This window comes from Trichechus manatus, unplaced genomic scaffold, assembly GCF_000243295.1.
Source record: "Trichechus manatus latirostris isolate Lorelei unplaced genomic scaffold, TriManLat1.0 scaffold00076, whole genome shotgun sequence".
Lineage (NCBI taxonomy): Eukaryota > Metazoa > Chordata > Mammalia > Sirenia > Trichechidae > Trichechus > Trichechus manatus.
Window position 1 is genome coordinate 8,787,753 of NW_004444012.1, and position 21,933 is coordinate 8,809,685.

Sequence of the window (21,933 nt, forward strand, 5' to 3'; positions counted from 1 at the left end):
TCACCTGGCTCTGAGCCTGTGACCCTGGATGTTATAGCAGGGCATCTCACCTGGCTCTGAGCCTGTGACCCTGGATGTTATAGCAGAGCATCGTGTTTTGAGGGGTTGTAGGTTGGGAGTTTCTTTAAGGACAGGTACAGTATGGGTGTTAAACCCTTGGTGACTGTTCTAGAATGCCTCGCATAGTGCCGTGCCCTTGGTTTTGTTGAATGAATAAATGCAGTTGGCTGCAGAGTTGGGGTGAAAACAGGGGAAGCCTTCCCTTCGGCCTCCTCAGAAATGGGCAGTACGGAGTCTTTGGGGGTTTCCCACCTTTTCTCTCAAAGGCAGATGGATAGGGCATGTTGGAGGTGTTTTAGCATGGGAACAAGTGAAGTTCAGCTGCTGTTTCTGATGTTTTGGCTAATGACTGTGTCCTGTGGATTACTCACATGGCACCATGTAGGCATTAATTGGAAAAGCACTGCAAACCTCTTTTTCTTCTACTCCACCAGGCCGTTCTCTCTACCCAACTTTGCTGCTCTTATGCAGTTTTCCTTGTTGTCCATGCTAAACGAATCCATATGTTTTATCTCTTCTCAATCCGGGGTGTAAATGAGGGAGAAAACGCAGTTCTGAGAATGAGAAGGACTGACCCTGTGGATGGGTCTTCTGGAGCTGGTGTCATAGGAAGGTGTTTATGGGGGCATCGCTGGCGTGGGAGGCACCAGTCAGCCCCGCGCTGGACCCATCAGAAAGGAAAGCTAGGATCCCCGCGCTCTCGGAACTTCGTTTTTGTTCATCATCGACCCTGGACCATGGGGAAAATGGGAGAGAGGACTGGTGACTGGTTTGCATCTAGACAGTGAAAAAATAAATTCCGCATCCATCCCATTTCCCCCAAACCTCCCTTTGGTGCCCCAGTTTGATGATTAATGGACCAGCATTTCCCTTCTAAGCGGGAAAGCCACCCCTTACAGTTGCCATGGCGATGCAGACCGCTCCCCCGTCAATTAAAAAAAATCCCTACTACTTCTCTCCTCTTTGCTTCGACTGTAGCAGAAGAAAAGCTACCTCAGAACGCATCCCCGGCTCTCCTCAGCTTGTCAGGCAGCATTTGCTGCGTGTCCTAGAACCCAGTCCTGCCGTTCTTTCTGGGGATTGCCTGAGTTCCTTTATCCTGGGCAAGTTGTGTCCCTCTTGGAGCCAGCACCCTAGAACTGTTTCTGTCAAGAAGCAGAGAAAATCTTTGTTTGTTTATTCATCCACAATGCAAATTAAAAATAAGGAGAACTCTGTTCTCTTTTTTCTTTTAGATTAAAAAAAAAAAATCTGCACAGCTTCCCTGGTGTTTAGAGGTATAAATAGGAAGCAGTTGACGTCCGTAAAGAAAGTTTTAGTAAACCTGGAAAGAGTTGCTGCAACTTCCCAACGTACATATTTCAAATTAGAGTTCTTTAGAGATTTTCGTTCTATTTTTTTTCATTTTGTAAAATTGACACGGGGTCATTTGACCTCCTCTAACTTCACGAGAGGGGAGGAGAATCGGGATCAGCAGTCCAAGGCTGAGTCCCGTGAGGTGGAGGTCGAACATTCATACCTCCATCCTCCAACCTTCTTACCAGTTCTGACACCAGCTGTCCCTCCCATGACACTCTGTGCTTCTCCGCTGGGTTCTATCATTCGCTGCAGTGGCCACACAGAACTCACAGGCAATACTCAATGATTAAGGGGTTTATTAGGAAAGTAACAGGTTACAATTCAGGATCAGGAATGACTCAGGATACAGAGCTTAGATCAGGACAGTTTCTTGGCCGTGCCTGCAAGCAGGCCTCTCCCTCTGCCTCTCGGCCCCTCAGCCTTTTGGGCTGGCCCTGCCTGGCCTGTGCCCTGTTGGGCAAGTGTTAGAAAGCTCTTTAGGTCCACCAGTAGGTGCCCTGGGGGCACCCCACTTCACCAGTAAGCCTCGGCCCGAAGGCGCTGAGCTCTCGCTCCCTGGGTCGGCAAGCCTAGCTCTGCTGACAAGTGCCCAGAGGCACACAGCTCTCTTGCTTCATGGGCTGGAGGCCCACCGTGCTGTCTCCTGCAGGTCTCCTGGTTCTGCTGCTGCTGGTTTTCTGCCGTGCTTTTGCTACCACTTCTCACCATATTGTACCGTCTGCGGTGTTAACAGCTGTCTCTCCCTGTCTCGTGGGTTTAGGAGGTTCTCAGCGCAGGGACCCCGGGTCCAAAGGACATGCTCTGCTCCCATCTCTTATTGATGGTAGTGAGGTCCCCCCTTTCCACCTCTGGGATGGCTCATTTTAAGCCTAGCGGAATGGCAAAACTGACCAATCCCCTCGTTAGGGTTCCGTATGCCTTATTTGCATGATCCCACCCCCAGAAGGGTGCCATGCACCTTATTTACATTATTAGTAAGCTGTCTGATCCCCTTGGTGGGCCACAAGTACCTTACTTGCACAGTGCCGCCCAGTCATTTGTTAAGCGTTACAAGACCCTGGGGAGAAAGGCCATATAAAAGCTATCCATCGCACCGCACGTTCCTCCCCACTTCTTTGTCCTGAGCATCCAGGAGGACTTGTGTGTTTTCGTTTTATCTGTTCTTATTCTTCTTGGCCTTGTTCAGACAACATCTGGCCTCAGCACCCTGTCGCCAGGTGAGTCATTCAGGAGGGGGAAAAAGTCTTAAGGAAAAAAAGTCTCTGGAGTTTAGAAGTAGCCTATGTTGACTGCTGGCTGAAGCTGCCGGGTTTATGGAGCATTATACGAACAGCTCCGACATTAAAGGGCCTCCTTTTTATGAATGGGTCGTGAAGAATGTAAATAAAGCAGCATCTCTCAATGGGGAAGCATTTTACATAAGCAGTACTACCCCGGCCCAAGTATTTAGGCCCAAGTATTTATGGGAATTCGCTAGCACAGTCTGGCAGGGCTCACTTCCTTTGTGAACTTGCCATTGTGCTGGGGACTCGAGGCCTTTGGAGGGATGAGGAGAGTGCTTTGGTTCTGACGGCAGCCCCAGCACTCCCGTTCTGCAGGTCCCCAAGGCCCCCTCATGGCTGGAAGTGCCTGTTAACCCTGAAAAAAGGAAAGAACTTCTGATGATTACAAGCACAAGCTCCTGACACCTGGGGCCCTGGGGTCCTACAGCTCCTGACCCCTTGGGCGGAGCTGCCCAGACCTCCCTGGGATGGGACAGGGAGGTCCTAGATGATGAAATTCTGCCCGGTTTTATGGGAGGCACCTAACTGGAGTAAAATGGACTGGTTTGAATTTCAGCTCCTTTATGTTTCCCCTGCCCACCTCCTGGTCCTGCCGCTAATGAGCAGTAAAATGGCTAAGGAGGAGGAGGAAGAGCAGCCGGGGCGGCGGGCAGGCTGCAGACGCCTGCTTTGGCCCCGCCAGCCTGGCCAGCATCCTCGACTCCACCAGCAGCTCCACACCAGCTGGCCCTGGGGTTCCGACGAGGGCATTGGTGTCTTAGCCCCAGGACACTTGGTCTGTGGGTTGGTGAGCAGGCCACAGGGTAGGGTCACGTCCAGGACTCTGTGTGGTGTCCTGGGGAGGGTTTCATCCAGACCCCATTTTCCCAGTGAGAAATCCCTTTAAGGATGGTTATTTACCTGATTCAGTGTCCTTCACACAAGAAATAACATTGTCCCTCAGATTTTCTATAGGCCACGACCCGTCAGGAAGAAAAGCTCTTAGTCTTTCAGCCTCACTGAGATTTGAATTGGGAACTTATTTTCAAGGCACTGTGACCAAGTTGCCTGAATGAAAAACCGACAAGTGACTTTTCTTAGTTAACGAGGTCAGTGCCAAGAACTTCGGTCGACATCATTATCCTTGTGTCGGTTCCTTTTCCAGTAGCTTTGGGGAGAAGAGGTACTTAGATCCCCATCCTCAGTTAGGGAGGTGGCACCTAGCGTCTTTCTTGAGTCCAGGGATCTCAGCTGGAAGGGTGCTGACTGCTCCTGCTTTCTTTGTATTCCCAGTGCCTTTTTGCGCCTCTCACCCTGGATGCAGCCATTCCACTTTCCGGCTGGCAGAGGAGAGGGGTGGCCCACGCTTAGGCACTTCTCCAGCGGCAGCTGTCTGTCTCAGATGTTTGGGAAAAATTCAGTTTTGTGACACTCAAGGGTTAACCACATTCCCATTTGGCCAGGTGGTTTAGAGGCGAATTGTTAGTTTTTGGAGGGTCTTTGTCGAAATCCCAGGAAAGATACTAGGGTGCTGCTTGATGCCAGCAAGTCCTGACAAGTAGGCCGGAAGGGAAGCTGGAGTCATCTTTCTACCACGGTGAGGGTCAGTCAGGCCCTCCTCAGTGGGGAGGGGTGTCCCCTGCTTTGTGGTGGAGGGGCTCACAGGATTTGGACAGAATGCAGAAAAGAATTATAAAAATGATGAAATGGCTGTAGGAGGTGGTCGAGATGGTCGTCAGAGATAATAGAGAAGATTTGGATTTGTTTAGCCCAACGAGGTAGCCAAAGGGCAGTTAATATGTCTCCACATATGATGATGGGTATGGGGGGTGTGATCACCACTTTTCAGTGTTCATTGTAGTCCAGGCTGGAGGCAGAGGGTTTCATCGGAGGCAGGAGACATTCTTAGATTCACAGGGGATGTTTACAGACACTTTTTCTAGATCGACTGTAAAATCTGGGCAAAACGTATCCCTGAAGTGTTATCCCCTCACTCCTCTCTAGGATATAAAAAGGGCTTGTTTCAGAAGTATGTGTTAGAGATTTTGGGCAACTTTGAGCAAACTTTCCTGTCAAAACAATTTTTTAAATTACATTTATGTTCCCTGGCCAGCCTGTGGCTGCTTTTAACCCAACATTTAATTACAGTATCTTCAATTCCTTTCTGGTGAAAAATCAAGAAAAACTAATAATATGTTATAATGTCAATAATTAAAGCAACACTGGAAAACAAAATCGAATGCGAAAGTAGATGTTGACTGTTGGTCTGTGATCCAGCAGCTGTCCTGCGAAGCCCTAGACGGAGGCAGAGTGTCACAGTGGGGAGTGTGGGCTTTGGACAGCCACCTGGACAGCCCCACCTCCCTCACTAGCGGCAGGATTGTGGGCGTGTTCTCTTGCCTCTCTGTATCTGTTTTCTCCTTCTTAGAACAAGAAGGTGATAACAACTCCCTCATAGGGCTGTTGGGAGGAAAAATGAGGTAGTGTCGTGTGCTCAGGGTGGTGCTGGGTGCACAGCGAGTGCTTGGCAGACGTTAGCCACCCTGTTCTAACAGAAAACGCTGCAGTTCACGAATTCCCTGTCACACACACTGGAGGGTTTGGGGGCTGATCATGCTAAGGCTGGTTCTTTGCTACTGACTCCACCTTCACATCTGGAACATCCTTTATCTTGATATAAGTATGCCTCTGGTAGCAGACTCACTTGCTTAACGGTTTGAAGGGAACAAGTAGAATGGGAGAAATATCCTCCTGAGGCAGCTGGCAGGTAGGGAGGGAGATGAAAGAGAATGGTAGTGAAAGCGGGTTGTGTTGTGTAAAGAGGAGAGATTTCCTGAAGTGATCTGTTGAACTGTGGATTACATTGAAGAGGCACGGTGGAATCCTGGGGATGGGGGAGAGTTTGAGGATCAGAAGGTATCTTGTCCTGAGCTCTAGGTAGTGCTCTCAGCCTAGGGTAGGAATGTTAGTTCGGGTGGGGCAGGTGGGCAGCCAATTCTTCATTCAACAAACTCTTATTAAGGCCTGTGGGCCGGATTTAGTGGCAAGGAAGGTGGATCCCAGCTGTCCCTACAGAGCTGGCATCCTAAAGGAGGTGGCACTAATCACGCAGTGAGGCGTGAGATATTCAAGTTGGATACTCATACTTTGCTAGGCTCCACCTTGCATTTCTGTTCCTGCTAGTGGAGTAGTGGGAAGGCCTGGCCTTGGGTCTGTTCCTCATGGATGACTCCTTCAGGTGGTTAGTGCTCTGTTGGAGAGGCTGAGGGCAGAGCTCCCACCTTGGCCTGGCTGGCCAGTTTCTTCTGTTCAGGACTGGAGGTGGCATCTCTGGTCTCGGCAGACCATCTTAGAAATCTAAGTCGTTGGTTCTCAGCGTGTCTTGGTGGTGGAACCAGCGCATATCCTTTGCCACCCCGGGGCAGGTGCCTGGAGCAGGCTGATGAGCCCTCGTTGTTGTCTTCGAGGTTTTTTGCCGAGGACCCGGAGCTCTCCGTCCTGGCTGAACCTCAGGGCGCCCTCTCAATTCCTCTTTTATTTCTCCCACATTGTTAGCTGCTCGGAGCAAATAGGTTCCGCCTTCAGGAGCAGATTTGCTTCTGACCCAGCCTAGGCAATATGGAGTCTGGATGGGAGGGTCTGAGGGAGCCTCAGCCAGGAGTCCTTTTGCCCCCCAGCCTGGAGTAATCCAGGGTCCATCCTCCTGATCTGGAACCAACAGGGGTGAGGCTAGGGAAGGTGCATTTGTCTCCTGCCTCAAGACAGCAGCTTTTCTCTGCAGCCGCTTCCTCAGTCCAGATGTTTATGCTGTTCCAGCCTGTGGTGGGCCCTCCTCCCCTGTGTTGGGCTGCAGCGGTGCCAAAAATGTCGGCTGAATGAAAAAGTCCCTCAAGGTACTGTGCCTGGCAGTGCCCCATAGAGCAGCCAGGGCCTTGGCTTCGCTGGGCGGGCACCTGCAGATCCAGGTCTACCTCAGGCACGCAGGAGCTGTGCTCTGGAAAGAGGCTAGGGGAGGAAGATCACCTGAAGTAGGGACACGTGCTTTTAAAGAAAGGCTTATGAAAACTAGTTTCCTATTGCCTGTGATTACCTTCTGATTCGTCAGGTTAGTTTCTTAAAGCAGAGCGCTATGGTGTGACTAAATACAGTGCTTATTGTCCCGTGTCCAGGCCCAGGGTTCCGTGCGCATATATCGACTTGTGGATCCGAGGGGTACACCCCCGTCGCTCAGTCTCAGCCCCCTACCTGTAGGAAGGGCCTCACCCCCAGACTAGGGCATTGGGATCTTCTAACCATATGAGGAGATCCCACCAGCTCTTTTATTGGGTTTCTGTGTTTCTGATATAATGTGGAATTGGGGGAGGGGCTTCTACTTTATAGTCTTAAGTTAAAACTCCCCTCCTGACCCTGTGAATTTGTGTTCTTTCACAGTCTCAGGAAGTGGGGTGTGTGCTTTGCCACCAGAGCTGGAAGTAAGTGGAGGTTCAAGACACTTTGGTGAAGCCCGTCCTGGGCCTGTGTATCTGAGCCTCTCCTGCTGGGATGGGTCAGAGTGGAAAGGAATAGCCAAAGATGGGACCTGCGGTTAAGAGCTCAGACTGCTAACTAAAAGGTCAGCAGTTCAAATCCACCCTACGGGCAGTTCCACTCTGTCATATAGGGTCGCCGTGAATCAAAATCGACTCGCTGGCAGCGGGTATGGTTTTGGTTTTTTGGGACCTGGCTGTGGGGCTGGGCCGGCCAATGCACGGACCCTTTGTCTGTCGGGTGTGGGCCTTCCCTGCAGGGCTGCTCCTGCCTCTCTGGTTCCCAGAAGCCCCCACTTTGAAGTGTAACGAGCAGGTAGGTGGTCTGACCGGCCATAGATAGGCTTGGTGCCTCACGGGGGTGGGGGGTGGGGTCCGGCTCCTCAGAGGGCCGCTAGACTTGAGGGCAGTCTGTAAAAGAAGCCTGCGTCCAGATGGGTCAGGCCTGGTCCCTGCCTAGGTGTTTCTAGTTCCCAACCTGATTGCAGAGTGACTTGAGTACCCCAGCAAGTGAGGATGGATAGGCACTGCTGTCTTCAAGGGCACAGCCCTGGCCTTGAGCTCCGTGCTGTCGGAGCCGAGACCCCAGCTCTGTGTGGGTACCTGCACTGAAGAAGCAGTCAGATGGTGGGAGCTGGCAGAACGCACGCCTTCTGACCCCATCCTCTGGGTCTAGCCTCGCCCTTGGCGTCTGAGGAACTCGCCTTTCACGGTCCAGTTGAGTGTTGCTTGGCGGCGGCGGCACGGAGTTGTTGCTTAGGGTCTGTGGGATGCAGTTTCTGCCCCTGCCCTCTCACTAGGTGTAAGTCGAGTCCCCCACAACTCGCCCCGCTGCACCCTGCAAGAAGGAGCCCTCGTGGTGCAGTGGCTAAGCGCTAGGCAGCTAACTGGAGGGTCGGTGATTTGAACCCACCAGCAGCTCCTTGAGAGAAAGATGTGGCCGTCTGCTTCCCTAAAGATTTCAGCCTTGGAAACCCTATGGGGTATTTCTCCTCTGTCCTGTAGGGTCATTATGAGTCAAAGTTGACTTAGCAGCAATGCGTATGGACCCTGCAAGGGAAAAGCAGCGCCGCCTCCATCTCTCCCAGGGTTGCCACACAGTGTTTTCATGGGAAAAGCAGCAGAGCAGAGTTCAGGCGCAGGCTGGGTTTTCAGACTTCTTGTCTGGAGGCAGCGGGCTTCGCAGCCTCAGCCTGCTGTGGGGGAATGCCCAGGCCAGGGCCGCCACCCTCTCTGTCCCTGAGCCTGGAGGAGGGTCGCTTGCCTGCCTGGTTCCTACTCCTGGCTGGGCCCTTGCAGAGGGACTTTGTAACACTCACAACCATCTTAGGTAAAATTCATTTTAGGGGAGGAACCTGAAGTTCAGAGAAGTTGCTCTTCAGAGGTAGAGCTGGCATTTAAATCCAGATCTGCCTGACGCAGAGCCGTTGTCCTTTTCACTTTATCAGCTCTTGGCGATTCAGGAGGTCCCAGCCATGTCTTTACCTGGCGTTACCGTAGGAATTTCAGCAGCTTCACCTCTGTTTGACCATGAAGTAACCTCAGCGAGATTTAAACAAGAGGGAGCCCACTGTTGTGTCTTGCTGCTTTTCTTCTCTGATGGAAGAGTCAAGAAACTCAGTGTTTGAAAAGTGTTTCCTTTCAGGGAGTTTTATGCCAAGGGGGATTGCAGACGAGGGCACTGCCGTGCTCCGTGCCAGTTCTGTGGCTTTGGCCATCATTGGAGGGAGGTGGCTTGGGGCAAAGCCCTTCCTGGCCTGCACCCAGGTGACTGCCTGGTCTGCGTCTATCTGAAACCTCTCTGAATACCCGCTCCCCTTGCCTACAGTCCTGAATTCCTGAAAAGCAGTGGATGAGACAAGATTCGGGAAGTACAGTGGGCAGAGCCCTGAGTTCTGAACCCCCAGTATGGGAGTGTGGGGTACAGCAGACAGAGCAGTAGCCCGGGCTGAGGGCCTCTTCCTGGTCCAGGGCGGCGTCTCTGTGGGAGTGATCCTGCGGCTCCTGGGGCCCCTGTCCCCGGTTTCCCCACGCTGCTCCAGTCCTCTGACCCTCCCTGCAGGCTCCACGCATCTTGGGGACATGAGGACAAGAGACTGGTCATCTCTCCCTTTTGGCTCTGTGGTGGTAGCGTCTCCCAGCCACGGGCAAGCTTAGGGCGGCACAGAGAGCAGCCATCCCCACCCCCACCCGCATGATGCTTCAGCCGGGCCTGGGTCTTTGTTTTCCCTATTTCCCCCTTAATTTCCAGACCCTGGTGCACCTGGGGCCTGAGGTGTCCTGCTTGATGTCTTTTGAGTACACTTGTGGGGATTTTGGACTCAGCCTGTGGCTCACTGGGTCTTTGGCCTGGAGGCAGACCAGCTGGCCACTGTCCTCCATGGCAGCCGGCTGATTGCTGTTCAGAGCTGGGGACAGTCAGACTGGTTTTCTCCGGTGAGACCTTGTTTGACTGTCTAGGCAAAGCAGTAGTGTGTCCTGGGGAGTCCCTCCTAGGAACCTTCTCCCTAGGGGTCCTGGACTGCCTGTGCCTGGGAGGACAGGGCTTCCCAGAGAGGAGGAGCAGGCAGTGGTAGAAAGTTCCTGGTTTAGCTCGTGGATTGGTGGGAGGGGCAGCGGGCGGATTGGCAGGAGGAAAGCCTACTGCTTTCCTGGGACCTTCTTCCCCTACCCGGCCGGGCTGCCCCGCAGGTTGAGGGGTCCCTGCAGGCTGGGAGCCCCTTCCAACCAGCCCCACCCCAGGGAAAAGCTGCAGCCGGGGTTCTCACACTTACGCCTTCAAAGCACGACTCACACACACTGCGTTCCTCAGACTGGAGCACCGAGAGGGACGGGCGGCAGAGACCCCGGCCTCCCCTCCGGGACTGCCAGTGCTGTCGCCTTCGGCACCACATGAAAGCCGGGAGTTGTTTTTCGATGTGCTCGGGCCTTCTCTGGGTGTTTGCGCAGGTGACTGGGGGTTTGGCAGATTGAAGGGAGGCTAGCAAGAGGCTCCTAAGCTTGATTCAGAAGTGTGACTCGCGGCCTGTGGTTTAGAGGCTTTCGGGGTCATCCATCCCACATGTGTCCCTGAGGAACTGGACGGCTGGATCAGAGGTTGAAGAGCACAGTATTCTTCAGGGAACATGTTTCCAGGTTCTGGGGACAAGCTCCTGAAAGTGGAAGGTGTGTTGTCAAGGCGCCGCCTCCCTTCCTGACGTCTTCCTGCTTGGGACCTTGTGTGTGTGGAGAGAGAAAGGCTGTGAGTGGGGGCAGGTTTCCCGGATCCTAGGACTCCTACCACCAAAGCTCTCTGGGTGGTGGGCTCACGCCTCCTGCTGCAAGCTCCCTCACAGCCGGGCCTGCAGTCAGCTCCCTGTGCACACTCTCTTTCCTGTCTCCCCTCCTTGGCTCTGCGCTTGGTGTCCAGTCCTCAAAGGCCACAAGCCCAGGCGACCTCAGCCTCGGCCCCCAGCCATTCCCAGGCCTGGCTCCTCTGGTAACATGGGCCCTGTTGAGGGCTTGGGCCCCAGCTCAGCTTTGTGGTCTGTCTGCTCTTTTCTCCCATCCCAGGCCCTTTTGGGGTGGGGGAGGGCTGGACCTGGGCTTTCCTAGAAAAAAAACAGATGTGCTTCTGCTCCTCTGCCTGAGACACTGGGGTGCTTCAGAGAGGGAAAGGAGCGCTGCTTGCTGAGTAAACAGGGAGGCGGGCGTGGTCACCTGGTTTGGAACTAGGAAGGGTTTCAGGGAGCCTAGCAGGGGGTTGGGATTTTCTTGGAGCCCTCCACACACGCCTGGGGCATGAATGGGTTTGTCTTCCGTGACTCTGTGTCTTGCCTGGGGCCCGGTGTCTGGCCAGTGGCAGGTGCCCGCACGCACGTGGCCAGAGCAGCACCTGGCACGCTGCCTCCCCTTTCCAGTTTTCCGAGTCCTTTCTCGGGTGAGGGTCACCCGCGCTGCCCTCAGCCTGGTTTTCTGAGCCTGCTTTCTCACCTAGCGCAGCGTATACCTGGAGAGAAGGTGCCGCTGACCCCCTGCCGCTGGCCCAAGGCCAGAGGAGCTAGCTGGGAAGCCCTCGGGCTTAGGACTTTCAGGGTTAAATCCCAGCCCAGCAGGGATGGCTCCCTGCTCCGGGAGCGAGTGTGAATAACAATAGCAGTGGGGAAATTCAGCTGAAGGCCCAAGCCTGCTGGGTTGGGAGGGGGTCACGAGGGCGCCTGGTGAAGGGCAGAGCGCCTGCTGGCACCTTCCTTGGCCCCGCCTGTGCTTGGGCCGGGGAATAGGTAGGGAGGAAACAGCTGAGTAGTCTGGCCACTAAATTCTCCTGGCCTGGTGGTCCCTCACTGCCTTGGCCCAGTCACCTTTCCGCATGCTGCCAGCCTGGCTGGCCTCCCCAAGGACCCAGGCCCAGGCTGCGCGGGCGTATGTTGAGGGCTGTTCAGCTGAACAGAAAGTTTGGGAATGCAGTCTGGTGGCAGGCATTTTTGGTCACTGGCTCTGGGCTCTAGGCTTCCCGCGACTCTCCCCACCTCCCCGTTTTACGCTCTTGCCTGGCATCTGGCCTACCAGAAGGGAGACACGAGGAGCCAGGCAGGACCCGCAAGGCAGCCTGTTGGCCCTGCTTTAGCTCTTCTCTGTTGTACTTTCTCCTCCCAACTTTTTGTGGCTGGCGGGAGCTTCAGACTGCACTGCAGGTCAATGTGCCGTCCCGTGGGTCTCCTGACCCCCAGAAGGATGCTGGTCCCAGCCTCCCTGACAGCCCTTCTCCAGGCGCTGACTGTCTGGGCTGTCCTTCCTGGAATCTGAACCCAGCTGCGCCTGGCTCCTAGGCTGGCTGAGACTGCCCCTGAGGCCAGGCCTTGGGTCTTCGTGGCTCTTTTCCAGCAGGACCCAGGTTAGGGCTGCCGGGCAAGGAGTCAGCAGAGGGACATGGCCTCCTCCTCATCCCATCCGGCGAGTTCCCATCTCACGTCCTCACTCTGCATCTTTGTATCTTCCTGTGGCTGGTCTCAGGAGCCCCAGGTTGAAGAAGCGCTGGTAATGCCTTGACAGTGCTTTTAGAAGAATAGACGGGTCCCTACACCCCAGAACCTCATCCTGGCTTGGTGTCTTCAGAACCGCCTCCTGTCCTGCGATGGTGTCTCATGGAAGAAGAAGGGAGGAGAGAGAACAGAGTTTTGACTCCAGCTCTTTCTGTGCTCTGCCCCCGGCTTCCACATTGCTTTGCGGCTCTCCAGCAGCTCAGTTTAGAGAAGGACCCCCGGCTGAAAGGCGGGTGGGGAACCAGCCCTTGTACAGCTGCTAGCAGCCCGACCCCACTGAGCCTTCACACTCTGGAAGAGGGGCCCGGGGAAAGCCAGGCTGGGGATGGGGTGAACGTAGGCCAAGCTACTGCCAGTGGGACTGGAGGGGCCGCACTGGGAGAAAGTAGGCTGAGGGGTATGTGGGGCTCCACTCACTGCCAGCCTTTTGTCCTGCAGGTTGGAGCTCTACTCCATGACACACACCCGGAGGAAGTCCCTTCCCATGCTGAGTTCGGGCCCCACTGGCCGCCAGGAGCCCCTGCCGATGGAAGGCAGCAATGTGGAGCAGGGGGCGGAGGCCGTGGAGCCAGGCATGCCCGAGAGCCCCGGGCACCTCACAGCGCGCCGCAAGAACTACCCACTGCGAAAGCGCCCACTGGTCCCTGAGAAGCCCAAGGCCTGCAAAGTGCTGCTGACCCGCCTGGAGAGTGTGGCCGATCCACGCAGCGCAGACGAGGCTGACGAGCTGCCCCCTGACCTGCCCAAGCCCCCCAGCCCGGCCCCATCTAGTGAGGGCCCTGGCCTCGCCCAGCCCCGCAAGCGGCGCCTGGCCTCCCTCAACGCCGAGGCCCTCAATAACCTGCTGCTGGAGCGGGACGACACCAGCAGCCTGGCAGGCCCCCGCCGCAGCCGAGGGGGAGACCCCCGCCGAAGCCGGGACCGCGACCGTGACCGGGCCACTGCGGGCTGGTCCTCCTCCAAGAAGCGGCCCCGGCTGGGAGACCTTGGAGGAGGAAGTCGAGACCTGTCCCCAGAGCCCGCACCAGATGAAGGTGCCCGTCGGGATGGTGACCCGGCTCCCAAGAGGTTGGCCAGCCTGAACGCAGCCGCCTTCCTGAGGCTGAGCCAGGAGCGCGAGGTTCCCCTGCGCCCCCCTCGTCCCCACCCAGAAGCAGACGGGCGCTCCACTGAGTCACCAGCACCCAAGGCCCTGCGGCCAAAGTGGGCCAAGGTCAATGGCAAGAGCTGTCCCAAGGCCCGTCAGGGGCCTGGCTCTGGGGAGGCTGCAGGCCCACCTGGCTGGCAAGGACACCCTGAGGGGCCGTGGCCATCTGCCGCCCCTCATAGGCCATCCGTTCAGCCACCGTACCAGCCTCTGAGCAAGGCCCTGGAGAGCCCCTTGGGGCTGCGCCCCCGCCTACCTCTGCTGATGGGTGGGCAGGCAGCCCTGAAGCCAGAGCCCGGGCGCCCAGGCGAGGAGTCACCCGCCCCCAAGCAGGAACTGCACCAGCCCTCTTTCCCTGCACCCCAGTTGTCCCCCCTGCCGATGCCTGGCAACCCCGCCGACTACCGTGGCCTGTGTGGTGGACCTGAGCTCACTGCACTAGGTAGCTTCTACCTGTACTGTGGCCGAGAAGGGCTGAAGTGTGGGGGCTGCTCCACCTGCCCCATGCTGCCCGAGGGCAAGCTGTCCCCGGTGGCTGCACCTAATGAGGGGCTCCTGTTGGCCCCAAGCTCAGTGCTCGCGGGCACCCCTTTCCAGCACCCTCCCTGGGGCTCCTCTCGCTACTGCTCTGGCGAGGACACTGGAGCAAATGAATACAGCCTCTGTGAAGTGTTGCCTCTGTCCGTCACCCACGCTGGCACTGCGTGTGGCGGCTGTCCCTACAAAATGCCTTTCGCAGCAGGTACGCCTTCCTGGGGTCGGGGACGTGCCGGGGAGTCCCTGAGACATGGGGTCCCAGGAGGGTGGGCCATGGCTCGGGGCAGGGGCTCTTTGGGGTCTAGCTTGGGGGATAGGGGTCTCTGAGAGGGAGAACGCCCCTGATTTGCCCTGAGCCAGGGAGCATTTGCAGGAAAGGGGCCCCATGTTTAGCTCTGATCAGCCCTGCTCTGCCCAGGCTGTTTATGGAAATTCCTTGGCCCAGCAGTTAGGTAGCACTGTGGTGGTCGCGGGCCTGGGAGGACCTTTCCTCCGTCCCCACTGGGATTCTCATTCTTAGACTCTGAGTAGCAAATTAGGTGTATGGACGTTAGGGCGTTCTGCCACGTTGTTCTTGTGCTGTTCCGTTTGCCCTCCTCGAGCAAAGCTAGAATTCCTTACTTGCCAGGAACCCAGAGCATCTGCATGCCGGCCACGTTCAGCGTTCATGGGTAGGGTGGTGGGTACTCGGCCCCAGTAGACTGTCAGCTGCGTCACCCTGGCCTGACAGGTTTTGACAGAGTAGAGCCCAGATTTGGCTTCCCCTTGCTGGGGTGGGTGGCTTTGGTGTCTGCCTTTCTGATGAGACACAGACACCCCTGAGAGGCAGGTGCCCTAGCTGGTCAGGCACCCCACAGTCGTCCCTGTTGGTCCAGTACCCTCACCTGCCAAGCTGCCTCCCTGGCTCCTGGGTGGAAGTGAGGCGGTCAGAGCGGCCAGCAAGTCTGCCTGCTGCTGGCGCGGTGAGGGGCCAGGCCTTCCCGGGGCTCTCCTGGCCACACGCCTTCTTGTGGGGGTCTATAAAACAACTTCATAGACTGGCTGGCTCTGGCCAGACTGGCTGTTTCAGGTTCTGGTGTGAGTTGGAGCTCTAAGAAATGAGGGCAGCCTTCTTGGGCTTTTCCTTCTGTCGGACCACTCCCCAGGTCTAGACACCTAACCCACGGGACCCAGGACCCTTGCCCCTCACGCTGCTAACAATGGCACTACCACGCAGTCTGAACGAGGTGCTGCGGTAAGCGCTCTGCCTACAGGAGGTGGCGTGGCGTGTGATTGAGCACAGACTCTGCAGCTCTCCCACTTCCGTAGCTATGTGACCTGTAAAAAGGGGTAATGGTGGTCGTGGTCCCTACCTCATGGGGTGGCTGTCAGGAGGAAGTGAGTTAATGTATTGATAAGAAGAACACCTGGGAACACGGTGATATTTGCAGCTACTTCGATTGTAAGGCGCCGAAGGGTCAAGTGACTTGCCTGAAGTCACCCAGCTAGTAGGTGGCAGGTCTGGGATTCATATGCCGGGCCGTCTGACTTGAGAACAGCTGTTGCCGAGTACTGTGGAAGCCTGAGGAGAAGTTTCTGCCCTAGCTAAGGAAGCTGTTCCCACGATTTCGCCTTCTTTTGGGCTGGAAGGGGAGATGGGTATGTCTGTGGGTCCATCTCCAAGGTCAGGGAATACCCCTGACCCCACCTGCCACTTCGGTGGCCCTTAGGTTCACATTCAGAATTAAGACAGGAGCAGGCTCTGGAAGCACATGGGCCAGGGGTTACTGCTTGTCCTTACCTGCCGTGCCTGACCCACTCCTCCTTTCCCAGAAGGCTGCAGGTCCCTGGGCCAGCTGGAATTTCCTCTTCTGGAAGCTGGCCACCCAGCCTCACCTGCTCACCCCCTCCTGGGGTGCCCTGTGCCCAGCGTGCCACCTGCAGCAGAGCCCGTCCCCCATCTTCAGACACCCACCTCGGAGCCCCAGACAGTAGCCCGCGCATGCCCTCAGAGCGCCAAGCCTCCCAGCGGTTCCAAGTCTGGTCTGCGCACAGGCTCTGGCTGCCGGCACACTGTGAGGAGCAAGGCTGCCCGCAGGCCCAGCCACCCCAAGCAGCCGCGCGTCCAGCGTCCACGTCCACGCCGCCGCCGCCGCCGCCGCACTAATGGCTGGGTGCCCGTTGGGGCTGCCTGTGAGAAGGCTGTCTATGTCTTGGTGAGTGCTAGCTCTTAGCTGTGGGGAGCGGGCGGGTGACGTGGGTCCCAGGAACCCCTGGCCCAGGCTACTCTCGGGGGTGACGAGGACCTCCAGCTTACTTGTACCCTAGGAACCAGTCACGCTGGCCCAGCCTGCACCCCTGTCCCTAGTGATCCTGTACTGGTAAGCCCTGGGGACGTCGGGGCACACAGTCAGATGGTGATAGATGGTGGCTGCCATCTCTGTCACTGCCTTTTGGGGCAGCCATCTGAAGAGTCTGTACCCCTCATCTCTGCTCATGCTGCCCCTTACATCCAGATTATAAAATGGAGGACCATCGTGAGGGCTTTTTGGATGGGATGTATAGGGAAGAGAAGGATTAGTGATCCGAGAACCCTGGGATGACAGAGAATGTCAGCGAAGATGTATCGGTCACATCGTAGGCGTCGGAACTGAGCCAAGCACTTTGTGTGCATTACCTCCTTTAATGCTTGCCACTTCCCCGTTAGGCAGGCGCCCCAGGTTCTTGTAATTATCTTCATCTTCCAGATGCGGAAACTGAGGCTTAGCAGTAGATGAAGTAATGATGGAGGTCAAAGACAGACTGTCCCGCTAGGGGGCCTGGGCGCTTTCCCAGGGCTGGGACCTGGGGTAAGAGGGCCAGCAGTGGCTGTGGCCGTCAGAGCTCAGCCCCAGAAGTTCCAGGCAGCTTCCCACCCAGCTTCCAGTTTCATCCTTTCTCCAGCCATGGGAATTCCTACCTCTGTCCTTTCTTTGGAAGCCAGGCTCGGGGAGAACTGTCTGGCAGGCACGCAAAGTGCCCGTGCAGTTTCCCGTCCTTAGCAGCTTGGCTGCCTGAGGACAGTGTAGCCAGGGCGTCATTCCCTCCCTCCGCCCCGCGTCCCTCCTCACTGAAGTGTGGCCCCTCAAGCCTATTTGTGTCTTTGGCTCGTTGCCCAGGATGAACCAGAACCAGCCATCCGAAAGAGCTACCAGGCAGTAGAACGGCACGGAGAGATGATCCGAGTCCGGGACACTGTCCTTCTTAAGTCAGGCCCGCGAAAGACGTCCACTCCTTATGTGGCCAAGATCTCTGCCCTCTGGGAGAACCCTGAATCAGGTACCCCTCCCTCAGGCTGGGGACCCCAGGGGTAGCTGCCTTTTCCGGGACTTTAGGCCCTAGATCTGCCCCTGCCTGGGTTTGACCTGGCATGAGTCTCCCCACGTTCTGGGCACACGGTCGGCCTCCCACTCAGCTGGGGTCTGTCTGCTGCCAAGGGCTGCGGACGACCTTGTGGCTCAGGCTGGATCAGCTCATTAACCTTAGCAGTTACCAGGGCCTGGGCACCTGTCCCCCCACCTCACCTGTTAGTGCCCTTCTCGCCCTGTGCCCAACAGTACTCCAGGCCACCAAATGCCAGGCTTAGTCTGAGGCAGGGGACACGGGCACCTGGAGCCAGTAGGGTTGGTCTAGGCACTGAGGCTGGGTCAGCCTCCGGGGCGGCAGGCGGCCAGCCTGCCTGCCTGTCTGAGTAACTGGGGTTGCCAGCTCACACCGTGACCACTCTGTTGCGCCCCCAGGAGAGCTGATGATGAGCCTCCTGTGGTATTACAGACCCGAGCACTTACAGGGAGGCCGCAGTCCCAGCATGCACCAGGTGAGCCGCCTGGCCGTGGGTCGGTGAGGGGAGGGGTGGCAGAGGGCAGCGGGAGTCGGAGGGAGAGGTGGTGGTGTGGGTCGGGGGGGTGCCCTGAGCTGATCTCCTTGGACTCCAGAGACCATAAACCCAGAGAAGGGCCTGGAGTTGAGCCTTTTCCCAGGTTCCTCAGGTTCCCCCAACACTGTCCCAGTTCATCTCAAAGGGAGCAGCGATCTTTGTTTAAGAGAGGCGTGGAAAGGGAGCCCTGGAGGGCAGGAAGTGGCAGACTGGAAGCAGAGTATGTTTCTCTGACAACAGGGAAGGAGCAATGGAGCTTTGACATTGTCTGCAGTATGGGGGAGGGGAGAGAAGACTCCCCTAATGCCCCCGGGCTCCCCACCCAGCTGTGTGCGAGGAGGGGTGACTGTCCGGGTTGTACCCCCTCCATTCCCTGCCCAGGCTCACCTTTTATTTTGGTCCCTCAGCCAGGCCTGTTTATCCAGCTGGGAAGCTGAGAACCTACCCCCTCTCCTCCCCTGGGCTGGGGCTGGGGTTGGGAGGCTGGTGACAGTCAGGGACTGGGGCAGGTGGCTACTCCTGGGTGGGACAGGACCAGGAGGAGTGCTCTGGGGCTGTGGAGCCACCAGCTGGATTACATCTCGGGTCAGGAGTCCCGGTAGCGGGGTTAATGTCTACCTGCCTCCTGGAGTGGGGGGCTTTCCAGCTCTCATAACCCATCTGCTCCCGCCCCCTTGAGTCTTTGCAGAATGAAGTCTTTGCTTCTCGACATCAGGACCAGAACAGCGTGGCCTGCATCGAGGAGAAGTGCTACGTGCTGACCTTTGCCGAGTACTGCAGGTGGGTGGTGCCTGAACCCCCGGGACTTTCTTCCCTGCAGTCTGCCTCCACCCTCTGATTTGGAGTTTGGTTTTTAGAAGAAAGGTCCCATTGCCCCACTGAGGCAGGGGGTCGGGGGAAGGGTGGCGTTCGAGTGCTGCCCTTGGAGAAGTCTAGGAGCGTCGGCAGGTGGCTGGGAGGAGGCCCGGGCAGGCGTGGTTTTCCAGTGACAGCAAATGGACTGGTCGTTGGCAGAGTGGGCACAGCCCCCAGGACAAGGACGGAGGGCTGGAGGGGCTGTCCCAGCTCTCTGGGCAGGGTGGGGAAGGTGACTGTGGTACAGCGGATGGCGTGTCACTGCAGATTCTGTGCCGTGGCCAAGCGCCCAGGCGAGGGCCTCCCCAGGACAGGGCTGGGGGGCAGGAGGGGCTGTCCCAGCTTTCTGGGCAGGGTGGGGAAGGTGACTGTGTAGACAGCGGATGGCATGTCACTGCAGATTCTGTGCCATGGCCAAGCGCCGAGGCGAGGGCCTCCCCAGCCGGAAGACAGCGCTGGTGCCCCCCTCTGTGGACTACTCCACCCCGCCACACCGCACGGTGCCCGAGGACACGGACCCTGAGCTGGTGTTTCTTTGCCGCCATGTCTATGACTTCCGCCATGGCCGCATCCTCAAGAACCCCCAGTAGCCTCCTCGTGCCCAGGCTGGGGCTGCCTGCGGGCGAGTGGGGCTCGGGGCAGGGGCACTGCTTGAAGCACAGCACTTGGTTAAGGGGCCACAGGGGTCTGAGGTTGCTGGCCTGTGGTTCTCCTGGGGGTGGGAGGGCAGGGGACCCTGCGGGTTTTGAGCCCCATGGAGGGGGGTGGGCAGGCCAGGCTATAACAAAGCTCCAGGGCTCTCCGCTCGGCCCAGGGTAACTCTGGTCTCCTGGGCGGAGACCCCTGAAGAAGCAGTCTTCTCCAAGGCTGGGCCAAGCCTGAGGGGCGTGGGGTCCTGCGGGGGAAGCAAGGTCCTTCAGGAATCAGGCCCGGCAGGCCCTTCTGCGGCCTCCCCTCAGGTCCCTCCAAGGGGGAGTGGGAGCCAGCTTTACCTCACCCACTGTGACCCGCTGCTTCCCCTTTGGCCTGGGACCGGGCCCTCGGAGACTCTAGCACAGCTCTGGGCTTGTTCCTTGGAGGCATAGAGAGCCATGGTCTGCCTTCCAGAGTGTTGATGTCCTCTTCCTGGGCTCGGGCCTTTTCCTGGCTGTCCTCCCTTCCCCTGCAGTGGAGCCTGGTGCTGGGACAAGATGACCAGGCCCTCATAGTCATGGGTGTGGCCTGCTTGTCAGAGTCAGCCTCGTGCCCGCCTCCCCGGGAGGGCCACCCAGCAGGTCTGGCTTCCCAGAGGTTACCTGATCAGTGTGGGCTGTCATGTCTGGGAGGTCAGACGGGTGCTGGGAGGTGGTGGGGGCAGGGGGCCAGGAAAATTGCTACCTGATTTGTTGAAGACTTTTGCTCTTGCCTTACACTTCGAGGTTCTAGGAAGCCTCTTGCAGAACTTCACACCTGACTCTTCAAGCCACACCCACCTGAAATCAAACCAAAGGAGTGCTGTGGCTCCCTCTGCCCTGCCACCCCTCCCTAGTCTTTTGTAGATTGCACTAGTTTACATCCCAGCCAGAATCAACACTGTATCAGTCCACAGACCTGCTGAGCTGCTGCCACTCACCCTAGGAGCTTTTCAGTGTGTCCCTGCCGCCCAGGGCCTTGGTCTCCCCTCAGACTGCTCCCCAGAAGAGATGAGAAGTCTCAGCCCCCTGCCATCCTTGCCTGGGTCTGGCCCTGGGCCTCCTTGGGAGGGGCTGGAGAGGCCCAGTTATTTCCTATTTGTACCAAAGAGGAGCACGGTCGGGGGAGGGAGTCAGCGCAGTGTGGCTTGGGCCCGGCCACTGGTAACGTGCTGGCTGAGCGCATCCATCAGGGTGCACCGCTGGGGGCAGGAGCCCATGCAGGCCCAGCAGGCTGAGGTAGTAGCACTGGGTGAGGACAGGCAGCGGGGCAGGGGCTGGAGAACGCGGTGGAAGTGAATCTTGAGGGCCCCCCAGCCACCCCCAGGCTCTGTGCTGTCCACGAGAAGACAGGACTTGGGTGAGGCCTGGAGGCTTCCGTGGTGACTTTACACATGCGAAGCCCAGTCCCAGACCTGAAGAGGAGGGACTTGGGTCCCCTCATATTGAGTAAGCTGTTGGGAAGGTGTCAGCCTGGGAGGGTGGGGCCATAAGAGAGGGTGGCAGAGTGGCAGTGGGTGCTCTTGAGAGCCAGCCTTGGAGCCTGTTTGTTCCCAGGGGGCCAGCCCTGGAAGCCAAGGACCCCGGCCTGTCCCAGCAGGAGAGGACATCCAGGCACCTCCCAGGAGGCAGGGTCTGCTGCCCAGAACGTAGATGCTTTTGAAATCTCTTAGATGTGGAAATATTTTTTTCAAACCTGAAAATGCAGCTGGTAGAATATCAATGGAGGCATAATCCATGTAAAATATATTTTAGTTGATATTTTGTAAAATGCACTTTTTGTGTGTGTCGACCCTGGTTTTCCGGATCTGTATTTCAGTGTTTACAGGGGGGTGGGGGACTGTTCTTCATCTCCCTTTTGACAGAGATTAGTAGAAGTACTTCTTTAAGAAAAAAATAAATTTGAGAAATTGTATTGATTTAGAAAAGGATCATTTCCTGTGTGTCCTGTCTTTGGTGTGGGGTGCAGAGGGAATCACTACTTCTGGTTGTGGGGGTCCCATTCAGCGCTTGCAATGCAGGGGCTCGCTGAGGCCCATAAGCCGAGATAGAAGAGCAGAAAGGTGGGAAGGGAAAGGAGATGGACGGAACGGGGATTTGGGGTTGACTTCTTGGCGGCGTGGTGGCCAGGACCACCTGCCTGGGCATGTGTTAATATCCTCGGGTTGGCAGCTCCCCCCTGCTCGGGGACCTGGGAACTGATCCCCAAGTGGGTGCTTGGTGAGGACGCCACCTCCTTACCCTGGGTCATGCCTTTGGGAACTGGCCAGAAGAAACTGCCTCGGGCCTTGAGATCTTGGCAGCCAGCAGCCAGGTCCCGTGGGTTTGACTGTCTGGGCCCCAGGCTTCACCCGGGCCCCCGCCCTCAGTGTCAGTTGTGCTGACATTGGGCAGCTCTGAGGCCACAAGGGTTCCTAGGAGGTAGAGCACGGCCACCCAACCCTCTTCCGCGGTTTGGGGAGGACACCTGGGTGTGGGGGCAGGTGCCTCTTCCACAGAGGCTGTTGGGGGCGCAGGCACCGCCAGTGGACATGCTACAGCAGTGTGCCGTGGATGTGGTATCCACGAGAGTCCTGGGAGACGGTTTCCTGTCCTCCTCC

General features: G+C 57.2%; 2 protein-coding genes across 3 annotated transcripts in view; one reads left to right on the forward strand and one right to left on the reverse strand.

The window, feature by feature from the left end:
* Positions 1-441, reverse strand: part of LOC105756502 (basic proline-rich protein-like) — a 25,353-nt gene extending 24,912 nt beyond the window's left edge. The window contains exon 1 of the mRNA XM_012556729.1: positions 432-441. Within this exon, the coding sequence (XP_012412183.1) occupies positions 432-441 (10 nt within the window). The remainder of the gene's footprint in view (positions 1-431) is intronic.
* A 12,241-nt stretch (positions 442-12,682) lies between these two features.
* On the forward strand, positions 12,683-19,295 carry BAHD1 (bromo adjacent homology domain containing 1). 2 transcript variants are annotated; one of them, XM_004380631.2, is made up of 6 exons: positions 12,683-14,117; positions 15,725-16,107; positions 17,050-17,209; positions 17,671-17,747; positions 18,487-18,587; positions 19,063-19,295. In XM_004380631.2, exons 1-6 carry the CDS (start codon positions 12,683-12,685, stop codon positions 19,250-19,252), a joined length of 2,346 nt encoding a protein of 781 aa, XP_004380688.1. In that variant the 3' UTR covers positions 19,253-19,295. The 2 variants fall into 2 exon arrangements, with proteins under 2 accessions (XP_004380688.1, XP_012412216.1); XM_012556762.2 differs by having other exon boundaries at positions 15,728-16,107.
* The last annotated feature ends 2,638 nt before the right edge of the window (positions 19,296-21,933 follow it).

Excerpts from the sequence above, each read along its gene's own strand:
- BAHD1 (XM_004380631.2), top strand. The coding sequence starts at position 12,683 with ATGACACACACCCGGAGGAAGTCCCTTCCCATGCTGAGTTCGGGCCCC. Across the intron at positions 17,210-17,670 it reads CTGGGAGAACCCTGAATCAG|GAGAGCTGATGATGAGCCTC; the intron begins GTACCCCTCCCT and ends TTGCGCCCCCAG. Across the intron at positions 17,748-18,486 it reads GCAGTCCCAGCATGCACCAG|TCTTTGCAGAATGAAGTCTT; the intron begins GTGAGCCGCCTG and ends CGCCCCCTTGAG.